This window comes from Mastigoproctus giganteus, chromosome 7 (assembly GCF_048544385.1).
Source record: "Mastigoproctus giganteus isolate SK-2022 chromosome 7, ASM4854438v1, whole genome shotgun sequence".
Taxonomy (NCBI): Eukaryota; Metazoa; Arthropoda; class Arachnida; order Uropygi; family Thelyphonidae; genus Mastigoproctus; species Mastigoproctus giganteus.
The window spans coordinates 43,929,810-43,951,117 of NC_143581.1; the positions used below are offsets into that span (position 1 = coordinate 43,929,810).

At 36.8% G+C, this 21,308-nt stretch overlaps 1 protein-coding gene across 2 annotated transcripts in view; it reads left to right on the forward strand.

Moving 5' to 3' along the window:
- Positions 1–21,308, forward strand: part of LOC150082854 (uncharacterized) — a 614,617-nt gene that overhangs the window by 175,530 nt on the left and 417,779 nt on the right. Inside the window, exons 1-2 of one of the 2 annotated variants that reach the window (XM_090377631.1) lie at positions 570–989; positions 20,787–21,280. In XM_090377631.1, the coding sequence (XP_090233757.1) occupies positions 21,250–21,280 (31 nt within the window). In that variant the 5' untranslated portion in view covers positions 570–989; positions 20,787–21,249. Of the gene's footprint in view, positions 1–569; positions 990–20,786; positions 21,281–21,308 lie in introns of those variants that run through there. The other variant, XM_090377632.1, reaches the window with a different exon arrangement.

Genomic DNA, 21,308 nt, shown 5'->3' on the forward strand with positions numbered 1-21,308 from the left:
GATTGGCGTTTTATGTTTGCAAGCTATTTCTGTCACGATGCCACACTTCGTGGATCGAACGTTGATTGGCTTCACAACTGAACGATACATGGGGTGGACTGTCTGATCTGATAACTCCAGCTGTAAACCATGTCATCGATCTGTTGTTTTGAAAACTACCGATGTGTGTGTGTGTGTGTGTGTGTGTGTGCGCGCGCGCGCGTGTTGTATGTTTGTATGTATACAAGAGCGATGGTTGCAATATGGATGAGGTTCACAGCCGGAAGACAAACATGGCCAATGAAAGAAGGCGTGGAATGAATATGGGATTTAATGGGTAGCGGTTCATTCTTAAGATCATTAGAGTAACAACAGAAAGTCGTTCTTTGATCAGATTAGTGCATGTCTCCCAGGAAATCAACGCCATTGGGATGACATTAATGTGGTTAGTCGGAATCATACCATCCGATAGGCCCAAATTCAACTGCGCATGCGCCAGACTTTCCAACAAATCAGGAAGGTTAGGAGTCCGCTCGCTAGGACTATTTCTTTTCGCTCTCTAGTGGCCGCTGGAAACCGACACTAGCGAGCGTGCCGACGCTGCCTGCTGCTGCCGTTACGTGCAACGAGCCTTCTCTACCTCCCCTCTACTCCTCCTCTTCTCTCTCTCTCTTTCTCTCTCCCTCCCCCCCTCTCCATCAGTTCGCCTTTTTACTAACTGTTCCGCTCCTTTCTCCTAGGGAGGAATATCTGCAGAGAAGCTCTGCCGCACCACTTGGTGTCGCCTCCCTGACCCCAGGCCTACGGAGCGGACAAGCCGCCGAAGTAGTGTGTCGGGAGGATAAGTAATGAGAGGACAGCGATATATCTACGGGTGTACTCGTGTTGGAACCGCTTCTGGTAGGTGGCAGTGGGTGTATTCGGGTGTATCTTTAGTGGCCTAGCGATCTGACGGAGTGCGGGAAACAATGGCGACCTCCAAATGCACATTAGGTGTAAAGAATGTGTCCGTAAGTATCCTCTTTTGTAGCGTTCCGTTCCAGTAAGAACTACCCCCCATTCTCCCTCCATCCGCACTAGGGGTTGATTATGACTCTTTGTACAGTTGGTTTCTTTCAGAGCAGAGCCTCTTATTTTTATTTTTTTTTTATTTTTCTTTAAATATACCTTTACTCTTCACAGCCAACAGACGCGCGAATTATTTTAGTGTGTGTGTGTGTGTGTGTGTGCGCGCGCACGCATATGGGGCTGTGTGTATATAATGAAAAATCGAAGTAAGGAATCAGAACGAATTCCTAATTTGTGTGTATTTTGCTGTTTTTATATTAAGGGGAAGGAAAAAGTGGGTCGGTTTGCCAAAGTGTGTGAGTGATACAGCTGATCACTGTGTTGCACAGAAAGTCCATTCTGGACTTGCTTTAACGTTAGGCTCAAAAATTGTTTCTTTTGCTCTTTTCAATGAATTATTTTAACAAATAGGTTTAATGATTTATATATGGGGTCATACACCAGCGAATATTTTATATATATATATATATATATTAAAAACAGAATTACACGTAATGCTCAATTCTCATTAGTGAATTTAGTGAGAATTTTCATGTAATTTCCATATAATTAATTTAAAAATACCTCTTATACAGCTATAGGCTTGCTGTTTCCTGGTTTATCTCGGTATGATGTACCAAACTGTACCAGGTGTTTAGAAATGTTACTATTTTTAACAAATGTATTAATTAATTAATTAGTTCTACTACATCTTGTTACAAAATATGTAAATTTTATTCGAATTCAGATTGATCTACTTAGTAGGCTCGTAATTGTGGTAATTGCTGGTGTGATATATAAAACATATTGTCGAAGAAAAAGTACACTCTGTCGATTACTGCAACTGTATTTAGTAAAAAGTCAACTGTATTTAAAATTGAATTTAGTCTAGCTTTAACACGTTTGGTAAAAAGTGTAATAATTTTTCTCCCTTAACACTCTAGTTGCTAGTGTACTAACTTACGTGCAGCGTTTGTTGCTTGTAATTACCACTAATAACAGAATTGGAAATGATGGTTTGTTTATGCATATAATGATACTGGTCTATTAACGTTAATGCGTAATGTGAGTCGTTTCTTATACAGTAATAGGTTAAGGGTGGAATGCTTTCAAGTCCTTACCACGGTTTTACCATTTAAGATTGTTTATAGTGTACGCGCACACAAGTGGTAAAACTGGCAAATAAATTGTAGCATCAGTTTGTACAGGAAATCGTACACTTTGAGGGGTGTACACTGGTGTTTACTAGTTATCGATGGTTTTATGTAAATTTTATGGAAGCATCATTAATGCCCTTTGGCCTTTTATAGATGGTCACGGAATATAAACAGGATTTATTATAAATTCTTGAAAGGCTTGTTGGAATCGCTTGTTTCACCATTCCCATCAGGCACTTCGACGATTTTAAGAGGCTCATTAAAATCAATGGTTTCTCTACTTTTAAATGCCATTCCCACGGTGTGTTACATTATTTACGAACTGAACAATCTTTTATTATTGGATTAGATCAACAAATGCATTATGCGTAATCAGTGGAAACGGGAGCAACAAACACCATCGCTTTTCTTGATGGGGCAATATCAGTTACTGGATTACGACACGTAGAGACATGTATACGCCTTAGCATTTTATGTATATAGATGACGAAGTCTGAGATTGAATCTAAGTATACCAAAGCTCATGCAATACGTATCTTAACGGTGATATTAATGCATAAGTTACGAAATAGCCAAGGAAGCCCTCAGAGTGTTCACCATTTCTCGTTATTTTGTGTAAATACATGGATTTTCCACATGAGACGCTTTGATTTCTTATGGGTTCAATTTTTACTATCTGCTGCTGTCCCGATCATAGATTCCAAGCTTAAGATCTTGTTTTCTTCTCCTGTCCTCTATTATCCGTAATCCTATCGTTGGTTTTTTATTGGGAGTTATTCAGTGAGCAAAATCGTTGTGTTTCATTATTGCGAGAAATGGGAAGATATGCAGCGTTTTCAAATCTCTTTCTTGAGAGCAAAAGACTGTTTCCACCAGGAACAAAAACATACATATCAGAGCTGTATTGATGCATTTTCCTTTTGAGCTATTTCCATCCAATAAGTTTTCGTTGGCGCTCTTTCCCTGCTTTCTTTTGGGTGGATATTCAACTCTTTTTGAATTCTTTCTTGATGCCCGTTTCTGAAGGTTTTTATTTCACTTCGTTCTGTTTGTAGGATATTTTCCTACTTCTTTTGTCGCTGTTAATTTTATCATTGTAATGTTTAGAGTCGCTACCATTTATCATCATCACCTTTTTGTCACTGTTGTATTTCTTTTCTCGGAGTTTTTGATCAAACCACGGTTAACTTCTCCTACAACATCTTTTCTACAGTCTTTCTCTTTCTACTTTTTACTAAAAAGTAGAAATTTTCTATCCCTTAAAAAATTAACTTCTTTTTTTGATTAATTTTATTTCGCTCACTTTGGTCTCATCTATGCCTTTACATGTTCCATCTTCTGCTCTCCACTCAGCTGAAACCTGTTTTTTTTTTTTTTTTTTTTTTTACTTTTCGTTATTCCACTTTCGATTTTTCTGTTTTGGAGAATAAAGACTCCATAAAAGCTAGCAATTTTTATTTCTTCTTTGTTATAATTTCCTTAGTACTGAAAATGAATAGTTTCAGAATTTTAATTCTGTTTTCGTACGGTTTCATAAGAATACTCTCTCTCTTTTTCTTTCTTTCTGACTTTAATTCAATTATATCATTTTTTCTCGATAACTTTGCAACGAAAATCCATTTTTCCAAAAGTTAAAATTTGCATTATCAATCAGTGTAAAAAAAAATTCCTTTAAATCCATTTTTGCTTCTTACTTCACTCTAGGAATGACTTCCATAATTCTTTTTTCTGTATGTTGGTTACCAAAGTTTGCTTTTAGGTACTTTGTAACAATCGCAGAATTGGAGTGTCTGAATGTTAAAAAAAATCACCTCTAATATTTTAAAGAGGCGGGCACAACTCATTTTTATTTCTTTAATTTTAAATTTAAATCGCATGTTCTGAGTACTCACCCCCTTAATAACAGAAACGAAACCATTCAATCAAAAATGTTTTGTGATTGAATTGTTCACATCTACCCTAAGAATATTAATACAGATTTTAAATTTTACTTCTTTTTGGAAGCGAGAAAAGTAAACAGCGATTACAGAGCTCTTGTGTGCATCAAATTGATGTTTGTACAGGAAAATCAGATTTTCTCTGCGCATGCACCACAAAAAAAAAAAAAAAGCTGAAAGATGCATAAGGAGATTAGAATAATCTAGAGATGAAGATAAAAGCTAGTCAATTCGTATTTTACGTCAAAGAGGGACGGATAGTGTTCTGCACGCGCATGTGGCAGGCATCTCTTGAAATCCCTACACAGCGTATTAGCTATAGCTGATCGACAGTCATTACATGCAGATGAGGGAGGAAAACAAAGGTTTGGACCTTACAGCCATTAGTATCATTATCCGTGAGGCGGAACCAAATGATAACGCTGTCCATCCGGGACTCGCCTAAAGAACAATAAAGTGGAAGTACTGATAGATGGGCAAGAAGGAGCTGCACTCAAGTTACTTAAAGCAAACACATATCATTTCTGCTTCGGTGCATCCTGGAGGAATGGCTCTGGGCATCCCGCTCTGTTACAGACCTGCAACGTTACTCTACCCCCAACAATGTAGCTATTCAACTTGCAAGTGCACTTTCACGGATGAAGTAAAATTCTTCGACTTCCATATTTTAATTGCTAATGCTCTGGTTGTTATACAAAAAAAGTTCCGTAACATTTGTTCACATTTTTTTAAATAACTCTGCATTGAAACTGAATGGAGAATAAGTTATAGCCAATAAAATTGAGAACATATTCATATGGATAGATGATTGTGTGTCTTTTGATAAACTCAATACATAAATGCGTTATTGAAACAGATTTTGTAGTTTACTAGTCTTCCAAAAATGAGATGGTGCAGAATTGATCAAAAATTGTTGTGGATCTACTTTAGTTAACTTTAGCAGTGTTCAATATTCATTTCGGTTTCCAATGCTGCTCATCCCTGCAGTAGAGCGCCAAACTGTTTTTCAATGTAATTATTAAAAACAAACACAATAGAGTCCGTTGTTGTTGTGCTTATGGGTAACCATAGCAACGGTTGCTGTATTTTTTTGGTAGAAATTGACTCTGCTAAGCAGATGTCGGGTCACTTCCTTGATCTGAGAAGCTTGGGCTGTCAGTGACCGCCTCTTTCGGTTTCTCCTGTAGAAGAGCACGCACTATGAAAGAACACCTATGACGAGACGAAATCCGGTGCAATCCATCAAAAGTGTTGGATGTCTGTGTGGGTGTGTGTGCAGAACGCTGACTGGCTTTGCGATCAATGCTGTCACGTCACAGAAAAAATATGCAGATTCCATTTCTTCCTACCTTGGTGATTTTCTTCGGCTGGGTCTTCCTCCACAGAATCTACAGGGGAGTGAATATATAAAGAGAGAGGCAGTGTTGGTGGCTTTTTGTTGTCTGGCTCATAAGACAGTAGAGAGATATTTTCGTGCTTTAGCCTTTATGAAGTCATTCAGAGCTTCTGCTGACAGAACACGAACTCAAGTTGAACGTCATCGTAAGGCCAGAGAAATAAGTAATGTGAAGAAATTTTTCTTCCAACATGCAGTCGAGTAATGTAATTGGAATAGGGATGATGCTTTTCAATGGTATATTATTTATATATTACTGTTGGTGTCCCTCCGTTTAGGAGAAATAATAAATTATTTACTTGATAGTAAAGTTATAAATAATAAAATGATATAAATACATTTATTGATGGTTTTAACAATAAATATTGAATGAAATATGCTAAATTAGGTTCCCGAATGAATATATTTATAAATTAATTTAATTTAAGCATTTAAAAATTCAATTAACTGAAACTGAGAAGCCAATAAAATTTGATAAAGAATAAACTATAACTGTTAACATTAATGTAATTTATCAAATAAAAATATATAATTCTTTTAAAATCCTCCCGCCCTTCACACATTTTGTTTTCTCCAATGATTAGTGGTGTTTGTTCATCCCTTATCCATTATTTTTCCTCACTGGATCGTTTAGTTGTTTAAACGAAGGCGCAGTTTCCACAATGCACTGCATTGTGGGAATTGTGCCTGTTTCTAAATGAAGTTGTCTCGAAGCTTCTTCAAAATATCTTACGCATTCTACTAGTTTTTACAATAAAGGTTTATTTAATGGTTGAGTAAGCTTATCAGGGAGGGGGGGGACCATCAAACACCAAAATCCATATATCGATTTATGCGAATTTCTGATTCCCCCTCCCCCCTAAATTTATATTGAATTATTTGCGGGAAGCTCTATACTGTTCTCATCTTGTTAAGTTTAAAGTGCACTAACGCTTTTTAGGATATTTATCCTCTCCACAAACGTTGTGTTATAGTGCATTGCATAAACTTCTGTGCTATTTACATAAATATTCATTAGACATTTCCCGATCGTCATTGTAACTTATAGTCGACGCCAGCCTTTAGACCACTTACAATTGCTGTCTCAAATTCTAGACTGAAAGACTTCAGATAAACTTGCTAGCACTATTTTCGTCTGTAGAGTTTGAATAAATTCATTGGGCACTATCCAATTCTCTTGGAATTTTGCAGAAAGGTTGTTATTCTAATAGTGCAACTGAAAACGTCTGGGACGGACGCTTAATGAAGATGACGTACGATTTATAGGTTAGATAGCGATTTTAAAGAAAAGTAAATTAAAATATGATATGGCAAAGTGGTTATGGACATAATCAAATTGAATTTCTAAGTTTTCCGTAAAAAGTCCCCACCACTTTTCCATACACTTCTTGTAGGAACCCTGTGGAGGAACGAGGTTTTCTTTAAAGATCGCATCATATTTTTTAGTAGGTTCCTTGATATCTGCATAATTCCATCTAAACTATGCACTCTCCAGGTGAAGCCGCTATCTGAACCCCATAAGCAGCGGCACTGGGCACAGAACCGTCAAAAGAATGCAGCAACCACGGAAGATGATGGTGATTTGTATCCCATTAAACATAATGTGTAATTATTTCGCTTTGCCCGGACCAGCATGCCCAAGCACACTCCGGCTAACCGGCCATCAAATCTTGCGTCAAAAAATTCCGCTCACGAACCAAATGTGCGTGCTTGCAACATTTCCCACCCAGTGAACCTAGACGTTGGTAGAATGTATACAGTATCTTGAGGTCCCCGTAGAGCCAGAGGCCATAAAAAAAGAACAATAAATGTTTTCATTAATACGTTAGGGGAAGAAAGTGAGAAATTCTCCCTAACCTTTGAACAATTCGGAGATTTGATGCTTTTAGTGCGCTCCATCTTTTATTCTCTCTCTCTCGGCCTCTTTTTTTCACTCTTTCTTCCTTTTCTCATTTGATTTCTGTTAGTCACCAATTTTGCTTTCCTGTTCCTCATAATAATCTTCAGAGTTTTTTTTTTTTTTCTCGTATTGCTTTCTTTTTACTCTTTTCCTCTTGTTAGCTTTTCTTTCATCTTTTTTCGTCTTTGTGCGTTTTCTTCTGTTTCTCTTCTTTTTCGTTTTTATTCTTTTCTCTTGCGTTCTTCTATTTTATCCATGTTATCCTCTTCTCCTTCGCTTTGTGTTCCCTCTTTATTTCATGCATTCATCTATTCCTTTTCATTCCTTATTCTTTTTCCTTACGAATATTTGTCTGTCTTCATCAATCTCTTCTCATATTCCTTTCCTCTCTATTTTTGTTATCTTTCAATTGTTGAACTGTATTTTAAGTACAGAGCATGCGTTTAATTCAAATAATTTAATTTTCATACGTTAGCTCTCATACATCCAGGTTCGATTTCTAACTTACAATTTAAATCGCGTGAAATATTGAATTTTTACCAGTTAGCTGAGCAAAACCGGGTTTAGGTTTGTTTTTTGTTTTTGTTTTTTTAGCTCAGGACGAATAAATTCACTGCTGCCTCGTTTGGAATGGTAGCGAAAATTGAATGACTTTATGAGTGGCTTTGCGTGCTTCAGAAAATAAACAAGCACTGTTTATCTGTCATACTTAACGATCTAGCGAATTAGCGGGGTTACATTAACTGTTCGGTTAATGTGACTGGATATTGAAGTTCTCTAGGAAGTTGGCGATGAAAGTTGCCAGAGGTCGCTTTCATGCCACACTACTGTTTTCAGATTCCACACGATATTTTGAATCACAGATTTCCAACACCACTTTGACTCGCTTTTATTGGTTTCATATAAATATTGGATTTGTTGTATAAAAGGATGCGCATTTTGGAATATTTTTCGCAAGATTTCCCTCATTCAAATCGTAACTGTTTGTGTCCTTGCAGAATGTGGAGGTAAAACAAATGCTGTCGCGTCTTCTAAGGTAGCTACAAAGGTCTGCAGTTACACTAGTATCCAAAAGTAAAGTAAACATAATAAAAACAAATGTCATAACGCTCAATTCAACCTGCTCCTCTGTCCGTGTGTTTCTACTTGTAATACAAGCATTATTTACGATTCCACATAGTCAGAAATGTTTGTATTTCTCTTCACTTTAGAGAACTTTCTGAATAGCATCACCTTGACGTTTTTAGAAAACCTGAACAGGAAAAATTGGCAGTTTGTTACTCCAGAGTTGAAATAAAGAAGTTAGATTTCTATGTTTTTTTGTTTTTTTTTGTTTAATATTAACTCCTGATTTTGAATGTTTTAACAGAATTTTTATTTTAGCTGATGCTGTACATTACATTTTGATGTAGGTACTATGATATTTATTTACTTTATTTTGAATCATTATAATAGCTGTTCTCAAACTGCGGTCCTAGAAATAAGTTAGGGACTTTGCGAGTAATGGCCGAAATTTCTTATGAATATTTAAAAACTAAAAAAAAAAAAAAAAAATTACAGGGTGTAGAGAAAAATTTCGAAGTAGTAGTGGCATGTGATGCAAGAAAGCAAGTGAGTGAGCTTATGCAGCATCAGCGAAAAAAAAAAAAAAAAAATCACACCATTCCCTCCAAATGCCTGTCCAGTTCCTCCTTATATTTATTTAACCTATCAACTTCCACAACGACAGATGGAAGTTTGTTCCAGCAATTAACCACCCGCTGGCTAAAGGCAAATTTCCGCACATCTATTCTACATCTGTCTTTTCTTAATAATATCTCCTCCACTTCGCTCTTAGTTATTAAAAAATCATTAAGACACCTGTTACAGTTTGATAAACATCTGGCCCTCTCCACCTTGAATAAATCCTCGTGTGAATGTAGATGCAAAATACTCATTTAGTTTGGCAGCTATCTGAGAATGATCATCTATAATCAAACCATTGATATCAAGTGGACCAATCTGATTCATCCCCTTCCTTCTAGAGTTTATACAAGTAAAGAAGTTCTTGCTGTTTTTCTTAGCATCCTTTGCCAAAGATTTCACGTAATCTGCCTTCGCCTGCCTAACCTCCTTTGTGACCTGATTGCAGACTAACTTATATCTGCCATAGGTTTCTGAGTCGCTTGATAATTTATATGCATCCCATGCATTTTTCTTCTGTGTCACGAGTCTCATTAGTTCATTTGATAACCATTTAGGCCTAAACCTTGAACAATATTTCTTAATAGGTATGAAACTTTTAGTAGCTTCCACGATTAATTCCTTGAATGCTTCCTACTTAGAATTTACTGTTGGTAACATCGTCAGTTGATCCCACTGTACAGAATTTAAAAACTGTCTGCGACCACTGTAGTCATCTCTACGGAAACAGAAACCGTTACCTTTACCCCTGATGGTAGTTATATCTTTAAGTAAATTCCACATCAGTACACTGTGATCACTGCTACGTAGTGGTTCCTTTATCTGCAAATTCTTAATACACTAATGATCACTGCTGATAACCAGATCAAGAGTATTACCCTCTCTGGTTGCCTCTCGAACATCCTGCTGCAGAAAACAATCATCCAATAAATCCACATAAGTCTTACTGGTGTGCGAGTGACCAACCCATAAGTTCCAGTCTATATCTGGGAAGTTAAAATCTCTCATTATAAGACATTCTGATTTACTAGCCCACTCTATTTCTCTGTACAATTGTTCATTCGAGTCATTAGGCCTATAACACTCCTACTCTTATTTTTTCTTTCGCGGTGCTTATATAACACCAAACTGAGTGAACAGTGCACTGTTCATCTATATCAACTGGATGCACTTCTTTTGATTTTGTTTTTCTAATTAACAGCATGACACCTCCTCCCTTCCTATCCTGTCTATCCTTTCTGTACACATTGTACTCCCCAAATTCCAATTCTGCATTCCTAATATCGGTGTGACACCACTTATCTGATATGCCAACAATATCCGCCTTTGATGTCTTGACCAACACTTCAAATTCATCAAATTTATTTACTATACTTCTAGCATTGGTATACATGCACCTATTCCTAGTTACCCTGACACATCCTCATATACCCACCTGTTTCACAATGACTTCCATCAGTCCCTGAAATCTCCAGCACCCCCTCGCTCCAGGTTGCTACTTATTCTAATAGACGTTGTACAAGAATCACCTTCACCTCTGCCTGCGGCTACTTTTAACCGTTTATTCTGTGAATCCCCCCAAGCTAGCAGTTTTCCGACCCACCTAACACTGCCTCGATAGCATCAGCAAATATTCTTGCAACCTTTCTATTTAAGTGTATCCCATCCCTGTAGAATCAGTCTCTCCTGTTAACAAGCACAGACCACACTGAAAAAAATTCTACCCTTTGAGCCTTGCACATTCCCTCCAGGACCGAATTGATTGACAAGGCTCTCATCATGTACTCCCTCCTATCGTGTCTGGGCAGAATTTCAGACCCTCAAATTTAACCCTAACTCACGACTTTTTTGCAACATTGACCTGTACTTGTTAAGTAAATCTGCAGATCTCCTACTCTTAATATCATTGCTGCCAACATGTATAACAATATCACCTTTTGTGCCCTTAAAAGATGATATATGCTTTACAACGTCATGAACTTTTGCCCCTGGTAGACATACCCTGTTCCATCTATCCTTTTTACACAATATATTTCCCGTCTCCCTGACAATAGTCACCAACAATAACTAGTTTCTTTGGGACCAGCGCATTCTGCCTTGGAGATTGCCGCTGTGTTGCCTGATGCCCAGGAGTGAGCTCTGGCGTTGAGTTGGGCATCTGAGAGCTTGACGGGTCCCTCATATTAATTTCTTCGAGGGCATCTACCCTACACCGTTGCTTTGCTTCTCTAGTCTTGGGCATGATATTTTAAATTAATAAGATCGATAAATTTAATTAATTAATTAATTAATTAATTGTCAATACTACGAATCCTAAATGCAGTGATACATATTACGCTATATAATTATACGTTAGAGCTACCTAGTTACCACAATTAAAAATTTGAATTCCCTGCTACTTTATACAAAAACAATGGCTGCAAGATTCGAACGAAATAACGGTTTTACGTATATTAAGTAGTAATCTACAAAAACTATTTATCTAAATTAAAAATAAAAATAACCGGCTTAACTATAACTATAAGACTATGTATAAAGTACAATATAAAATAACAATTAGGTAAGTAAAAAGGCAAACACTTATCGCTTTTTCGGAGCCTGTAATTCACAGCTGTAATTTTTAAAGAGAGTCAGCGCCCTCTAAGTTAAAGGGAGGTCCTTATATCAAGAAAAATTGAAATTGTACTATAAAGTTAGATATGATATTTGATTCTTTGCATTGGCATATCATTCTTGTCCTTGTATAAAATTAACGTTTGACGTCTCCAGCGAGCGAGTTGTCTACATGTCTTAATACCGTCAATAATTACTGTCCAGATTAATTTTTAATACTGCATAGTTCCATTTTTGTAGTAACTTTCATCTTCCATTCGGAAGCTAGAAAAGAACTTAAACCAGGTGAAAAGTGCTATATGAACTGACATCATGAACGTTTACATTATCTAACCAACCATCATATGTTCGTCTGTCTCTTCTTTTCATACGATTTCATAGCATATATGGAATTTTCTCATCTTTTTAACCCTGGAAATAAACAAATTAGCTTTAGATCGCGCGCGGAGTTTACAGACATCTCAGGACCCAGCAGCGCTAACTCAAATAACCTGATTTCTCTTCAGATTGATGCTCATTGATAATTACACGTTAATCAAGATTCACATGTGAAGAACATATGATCTTCTGTTATCAGTTCAGGTCGCGTATTACCGACTATAGTTCAAGCTGACTCTACTTTATGTTCTCTTTAAGGGTATGGCAGATCCGATTTTAATAAAATTCCTGTATGCGAATTTATGCAATTAGGAGAAACCTCTCTCAAGATGTTTCAAAGACAAGATGACAAAAACTTTTTAGAAGTAAAAGTTATTACCTTATTTTTAGGAAGATAAGATGCCGCATTTGATGCCATTAACATTAAGGCACTAGTGCAGCATTGGAATCTGTACTGGAAATCTGAATTGCTTTGAGCAGCCACAGAAGCGGTCTTCTCTGGCTTCTTCAAGCAATTCGCAAAAACGGAACTGTTATCCTGAGAACACAAAATCCCACTAAAGCAAGGAGCATTTACCAGGGTGTCCCACAAGGAGCGTCCCATCGCCCGTTCTGTTTATGCCTATCCTGGTCCCGTTCATCGCCAACAGACTTATTTCGTCACATGTGCAATTTCAAGATAATCGCTTTAATCTGTCCACATGGTGATCCACTTCAAGTTCAGATCTCGTGAAATATCTTTTTCCTTTCGACCTCTCAGTTAATTCAAATAAATCAAAGTAGATCATTTGTTGTAAGAAATCTGCTATTATTGTCTCCACTATCGAAGGTATCAACATCCAAAATTTGGCAGCACATGGCGACCTTGGAATCTGGTTCTACTCTAAACTGCTCTTCCAACAACATATGGACCTCCAACTTACAAATTTGGTTCAGCTTTGCGCTAAAGCAAATACGAAGCTCCGCTACATTAGCTGTCACGTCATGCATTTACCCACCTGTTCAGTACGGTGCAGAGATACAGGCGTCAGTTGCTCCAACAGCCAACGAATTTTCACTGGAGAATACAGACTTCTCAGCCGGGAAAATCTGGATTCCCCGTTATGTCACGACCGTCTCAATGGCAAGAGAGGTAGGCACTGTTTGTCTTCTGCAAGTTATGGCGTGGAGAAGAGTACTCTTCTCAGTAAAAATGTCCCGAGGATAACCTCCGAATCTATCTTTTTAGATGTGTTCTTCTGGAGGATTCTCAAAGCTCTCTCCTTGAAAATTTTACTTATAACCACGTTCAACAGGTTCTATCTCTCAGGCAGATTTCTTCCGACTCAGATGCTCCTGTTAATCCTCCGCAGGCTGTCCAATATCCACAATGGTTGAAGGGGATTTCCTAAGGGATTCAGATTCTCAAGTGTCAACAAGAAGGCGAGTTGAATACCAATGTTGAAACAGTTTCCTGGCTGTGATTTTTTTTAATTCTTTGTATAAAATATTGTTTTATACGTATTTTAGTATATTCAACTAAAATGAGCTGAACATTTCATGTAAGATATATGCCTAGAAAAAAAAAAAACATTGTACAGCAGTCTATGTATTATAATTTATCAGTCCATTATTAGTTTTTTTTTTGAAAGTCGTATTATATTTAAAGATAGCTGTGTGTAAATTTTTATTATGAATCTCCAACCTTAAGCCCCTGGCATCACCTCGACGCGTGACGGGTATTATGTGTTGAGTTATTATATAATAGCGGTGTAGATACACCATATATCAATAAGGTAGTTTACCCATAAATTAAACTACCTACGTAGTGTGAAGGCATCGTTTTTAATTGTATCTCATAGTGTAGCTACCTTCACAACGAGATACCAGGTATTGCATTGCTTCGAATAAGTAACTGTTCTCTAGTAGATAAGACTACTGTTATTTATTCTCAGTGGATACCACCACCCAGACGGTCACCGTTTCAAGACTGTTGGCCTATCATCGGTGGGTGGGCAGGTACCCTGATAGGCTTCTCTACTAGAGAAGCGTCACTTATTCGAAGTAGTGCAATACCTGGTATCTCGTTGTGAAGGTAGCCACAATATGAAATAAAATTAATAACGATGCCTTCACACTACGTCCGTAGTTTAATTTATGGGTAAACTATGGTGTATCTACGCCGATATTATATAGTTAATTTAAACCCATATCATATTATGCCTCCCGCATTTAATCTTCAAGTACTGAGTTATTGTACTTATATTTAAGGCATAATAAAAGCCAATCATTCATCCTTCGGACTATGAGGGTGCTTAATGATATATAGGCCGTGTTTTCAGGATCGATTCAGGACCTAAAAACAATTTTAAAAGAAGGTGTATATAAACATATGTCCGATTTTGAACGGTTACGAAGCTGTGGGTATTTGAATTTTAAAAAAATGGCTATGGAGTTTTCAGTGGCAAAAAAAAAAAAAAAAAATAAATAAAAATAAAAAAATAAGATAATAAATAAGAATATACTGAAATACCTAGTAAAATGTTTAATTTTGCTAGGTATATTGTGTGCTTATTTTTTATTATTTTGTACCATTGCAAACTCCATAACCAATTTTTAAAATTCAAACAATCCATAGCTTCGTAATCGTTCATAATAGGACATATTAATTTAAACTTTTTTTTTTTTTTTTTTTCAGATCGTGAATCGATCCTGTGAAACTATAGGTTCTAATACCTTTTCATATTTGGATTTTCATTAAAAAAAAAAAAAAAAAAAAAAAAACATTCATAAACATGCTTTTTTAGTACCTGCAAAGCAGAAGTTGGAATGTGGAACAACTTTGTGTAGAAGATACGCCTTTTTATTACAACTTACTGCAAAGCATTATTGTACAAAGCCCTGAGGAACATATAACTAAACAGCCAGCACCATTACTTTTCAGAAATTCGGGCTATAGTGCACAGTGGCGGCGCACGTGGAACCATTGTATAACAAATATTCAAAAAATAAATTTATAAATAGTTTTTCATGGAGTCTTCCGCTCAGCATAATAATTACGATTGCTATTACTAGCACGGAGAAGACTTGGGTTAGAATCCCGTTTCGACTGGAAGAATTTTTATGGGCTTCTTCGAACCGTAACCGAGTTGGTGGGTTTGTGGTGAAGGTTGGATAGCTTTATTCTTTTAAAACTTGTTTTTCATCCCGAAAAATAATTAAGCCGATTGCATAACACACACATTGTAGAAAAGATACTAGCATCTCATGGGCTTAGTTGCCTTTGCACAAATACTAAACTTTCCTGTACTTATCTAAATGGGTAGAAATGTGTGCGTTCTAAAATCTGCTGATATTATCAAAAACACATCATGAGATAAGGTATGCGATAAGTGCAAAAAGAAAATTGTAAATAGTTTTTTTCACCTTAAAGAACTTTGCACAGAGATTACGGTATAGTTAAAAAAAGTATAGTCATGATTCTTAACTATGATTAAAATTTCAGCCACACCTTGGCCATTCACTGCAAAATGGACATCACGTTCATACGAAGTTCAAATGGAACTTTAGGCATTGTTATTGCTGTTACGGATTTTAGATGCAGAAACGACTTAGACCATATTGCTTTGTATATATGTAAATTACACCTTCTGTGGTCGATCTGCCTGTTTTCTGGATGAAAATAAAGAGTTCATGAGAGAGAGAGAGAGAGAGAGAGAGAGAGAGAGAGAGAGAGAGAGAGAGATGCAACCCTCTCCTGAGTCCGACTAACTCAGCCAGATTGTGAAAGATACCCATAAAAATTCCTCGCTTCATTAACAGGATTCGAACCCAGAAAGTTGTTTACTTTTCCACCCAGTGTGGGGGTGGGGATGTGCTTATATGCACTGCCTACCTGCAAGATTAGGCAGTGTTTTTCGGATGAGTTGCATCTTGTCTACAAACAAATGATTTTGTGTTCTTTCCTCCGTATTTGGATATAAGCGTTGAAAAATGGTACTGATTATTCTTTTTACTGATTTTAGTGGCCGTTTCTTTTTACTGATTATTCAAGCCATAATGTAAAACTAGGAATTCATTGGAAAACCCGCTGAAAGATGCCACTATTTCAGTTTTCCGGTGACCAGAAGACGCAGCCTTTTTAATCTCTCCTGAGTTTAACTCTGTGGAAGGATTTTTTCTTTAATAGAAAAAGTTTTAATGAGGAGAATATTATAAAACATCTCACCACGAGAGTGTGCCTTATTTAAATATTGGTCTTGGCGTATTATAGCCTTAGTCGCCCATGCACCATAAAAACCAAACCAAACCAAATCTCACCACGAGTAGTTAGGTGGAAAGGAAATTCTTGATTTTCATAGCTCACTGGCTTTTCCATCGAAATGTTTTTCACCATTATTTGCTTAACCCACACTAGCACATCTAATTTATTCAATTTTATAGATTTGTTTTTGCAATTTTTGAAATGTTACCATCTGCATGACCGTATGGTTTTGATGCAGATGACGCTATGCCCAACTACGTGATCTTTATTACATGCAAAAGTCGGATTTGCTTTTACGAATGATGTCCACTTTCTTTTCAGAAAGGCATTTAAAATGTATGCAGTAACCTAACAAATTTTAAAAAATCAGCAGACGAACGTTGTTTACTTGGTGTCTGAACAAATCAACAAACAGCAACTAACACGGCATGCATTTTGCATCCTTGTTCGCAAAGTTTGCCTTATTGGTCGACTCAGAAAACTCTAAGAGTTCGTTTACGGATTTCAAAGCTCCCCCCATGGTATTGCAGTGAAAACGCTCAGTGTCCTATTTTCGTAATAAAGAGCTGAAGAAATAAGCAGTATACCAAAGAAGGAGAAGCGAAGTTTTGATTAGTCGCGGACTGGACAGCAATAAGAGAGGAACAGTTAGGCAAGGAGTAAAATGGCAAAGCTTAAACGTTTTATAACGAAAATCCTACAATATGGGAACCTTAAATGAAAGAAACATAACAAATATTTTATGGAAAATATTATTGAGCCAAAAGATTTTATAAAAAATTGTGGTTTTACTGCATATCTCTTTATCAGTGGAATAAAATAAAGACGATGGAGGTTATAAATTAATGATAAGGTACCAGATGGATGAGAAAGAGAGCCTTATTTTAACACTGATTTAATAACCGATTGTTTATTATTATGTCACAGTGCGAGTTCTGTCATCATATATGAGTTTGTGTATAGCAACCAGTAACGGTAGTCCTTGACAGTGTAGTGGTTTTGCAACATGTGACGTGTCACTTGGTGAAGCCCGAGTTTGAGTTCCGTCGGATATCGTACGCATTCTTAAAGGCATCTTTAATCGGGGTTGTATTTAGCCTATCCCAGGTGGAAGGAGTATGACTTTCCACGTGAAATACAAATGACTTTAGATGTTAATGCGCTTATGAAGGATTTTTAATTTCACAAACAGACAAACCGGCTTTAGTACCATCCTTGTGATTCCATTCACTAATCCAGCGCTACTGGATTAATTAAACATACTGAATGAATGCAAAAACCATTAGTTAAATACATCTGGTTTATTAAACATTTTAATTACAATGAAAAAAAAAGTATAAAGAATGGCATCTGCCCTTTTTCTTTTCCTACGCATGGCCGAATTAGTAGATTTCGGGCAAGCAAACAGCCAAACCGACCGACCGACACACGCTATTACAACAAAATGCAGTCTTCTCAAGCCTCGTAGCTTTAATTGCTTTGTAGCTTAACACATACCAAACCATAACCTAATCCTTCATAACTATTAGTAACAATACTAGAGAAAGTACTAAGTGCAGTATGTATGTTAAAAATTGCGAATGCTCTAAAGGTAGTTTTTTTTATGAAACCCCCAAACACGAGAGGTATTAGAACCTATAGTACTTCGTACCGTGCGTGGGTTGGAGGTTGAGAAGACGAAAGAAGATATTTGTTGACATTAGACTTGAACTAAAGGTAGTATGCATTTGTTTTGTTTTTCTTTGGTTAACGTAGTCGAGGTGTTATTTACGTTGTTTTAGTTTGATTCCATTCAAGTTTGGACAGATTCTTCACATTCGCGACGGATTGACTGAGCGGGGTTTATTTAGACGCGCGAAGGATAGCACCGTGGTTATAATCATCGCATTCCACATCGAGTGGTAAAAAACACTAGTTGGAATCCTGTCAGTGACTCAAGAAATTTTTATGGTTTTTTTGAAATAAACGTGGCTAAGTTGGTCGGTCTCACGCGTAAGTCGTGTGGTTAATTCTCCCGGAAATTCCCAAAAAGCTTCATTCATATAATAAACAAATTGAAGCGTAATGGTTTGCATATTTGTAGGACTCCCAACAGAATAATTAGTGTTTTTGTGTATTTAGATCAAATTATTGACTTGTACCGACCAAAGCTCATCACTCATCATAACTCAGTTTAAACTACGGACTACTTTAAAAGCTTAGAAAAACGTTTGTATTAAACAAGCATGCCCATCACAGTTCCTCATCCATTTCCTTGTTCTTCCAGTCCATAATTGCTTTGTGATTGCTTTTGCCACAATAAGTCTCGCACTGCTTCTGTCAATCCATGCAACTTGCAAAAAAGTGTCATGCAATGGGAAAAAGAGGCCCGGAAAATTTTTCATATTTCACTTTATCAAATGGTCTGTAGCGAGTTGAATATAATAGTTTACCGCCATCTCTTGATGGGAAATGAATGCTATAAATCATTCATCATTGGGAAAACATCCATCAATCTGTGGAGACCATTAATGGAATAACTCAGTTTAAACACTGTCTGAGAGTATTTGTCTGGAACTGAGAATAAATGGCGTAATGCAAGCTTCGAATAGTCTTTCCAATGTAAATAAACATATGCCCAACCACAAAAACATGGTTGCAATTTAAATTTGTCTTATCAGTTATTTTAAAGTTTCGAAGTTTTCAGACAGCAGTTCGCATAAACATAATTTATGTAACGATGACTGTTTCGAATATTGTTTATTTTCCAAAAATTTGTGTGCGTCGAGAAATCAAATCATTTATTATTTATTGCACAATTGTTTAGGAACATTCAGTGCGCTCATATGCACATTTCTATTTGGTTAACGTGTTTTTATATTTAAATCCACGTGTGTGATAAGTAAGAGGTATGATCATTAATAATGCTTAATATAGAGGCTAAAAATCCCCGTTAAAATTGACATTATTTGAAGAGACTGTATAGAATCTATTAAAACGTTATAAGTGGCCTTTTCTCCATCGCATAAGACGTTATTAAATAGCTTAAAAGATTCCGCAAGGAGGAGCCTCCAGTGGAGTTGGTGGGAATACTAAATCTCTCAGGAGGAGGTCGGTGGGTGCCAACATCAAGAATACCATTAAGTATTTGATGGACTTGGTTCAAAGGAACCGACGAGCAGCTAATGAAAGGTGTCTTGAGAAATAAGAGTATTTTATGTTCAGACAAATATGTAATTAACTGTAGGATCCTCATATCCATTAAACTGCCTTCCAGAGCATCTTTTGATTGCTATTAGACTGGCTTTTCTGTTGAAGCTGAAAGAGTAAATACTGAACCACGACTGCAATCTTATAACGATAGTTTCTTGCATCATATTCGCCAGGTTTGGCAACGAATAATTCTGAGAACTAAACTGAGACGTATGCTTTATGAGAAGAGGTGTGATGGCGCTTTCGCAATTATTAAAATTTACTACAAGATGCTAAAGACAAGCGTTACAAAAAAGTGAGAGGAAGGCTAACATTAAGAATGAAAATGTATATCATTAGTTCGTAAGTCGACTGGTTTTCTTATAAGAATTAGTCACCTCATTTATTGATCCCACTTCTTATCCTTGGGTTGTTTGTACTGCATTGCGCTACTTGGTACAATTGTGACTTATATTCCGCCGCATCACTCTGAAGATTTATATTGATATGCATTTTATAAATTCATATCTGTGGTATAAATTCCCTGCTGAAATTGAAAACAATTTTGATTGGAATACTGAAAATAACGATTTTTTCTTCAACCTCTAGTTGAACTAATGAAATTCTCTTAATTTTATTCCTCGACCCCCTTTTTTTTTCTTTTTTATTCCCCTATTATTGTTTCTAGACTAGTCGTTTTTATTTATTAGCCTTTTTACTTAGAATAAATGATAATAAGCCGTTTGATGAAATGAGATACTTTAATTGATTTTATCCGGTTATATGATAATTTTGATTTTTAAATAAGGCTTTTTGTTTCTTCTGCTTTGCTTTTCTATATTTATATTCAGCCTTCTCCTTTGATATGCATATGAATTGTTGATTAATCATAATTAAAAGAATAAATGCAAGTGTGGGTAGAATTAAATAATCGAAACCAATTATTGTAAAGCATTCACAACAAAGCAATGGTTAGCAATGGTACACTGTCTTGTACACACACACTGCAGTGTCGCTACAATTGCTGTATCCAAGTTTATCAAGTTAAAAGCAGAAGGGAGCGTGTCATCGCCTCGAAGGGCAACCCCCTTTAGTGCGAGCTGCGCGACTATACATCTCGCACGTCATTCACTAATCTTTAGCTGATAACTTTTTGTTGAGTCCTTTCACGTTCTTATAGCGCGAGCAAATCAGGCGTTTCGCGTTCCATGCGTGCGTAGGTGAAGGCCAACAATTCTCTTCCCCACATTTAGTGACGATTTTTTTCTTTTTTCCCCTGCAGGAAGGGATCTAGATGGTGGTATCGGAGAGACGCCATCGGGGCGACTTGTCATCGGCGACTGAGTTGATAATCTTCTCGCTGCTGGGTCGTCAAGAAAAGCGAACGTGGTCTACGGAACTACAGACGGTGTGTGATTGTATTCTTAGAAACCAAGGAATCATCTTTTCTCTGAAACTCATTTGGTGCTCTGGAATTGTCGTTTCCCCATTCGAAATCATGGCGAACATCGCAGACTACCCCACCAATAACTAATGTTCTTGCCGACCGTGCGTGATCGTCTGTGTGGTGTGTCCCACCAGTGTCTTTGTGCTGTTCCAGTGGACGGAAAGTGCCGCTCACATATTTTAGTGTGGCTTTACAACATGCTCATTTACTGCCCTAGTGGATGTTGTTGTAACTAGTAGAGACCTCCCGGAAATAACCTGGTTTCATGTATGTGGCCGTGTAGGACAACGCATTCTAAATGGTACTTCGGAGAACCAGCGTCGTTACAGGTAAGATTCGCTTTATACAATGTTGCTA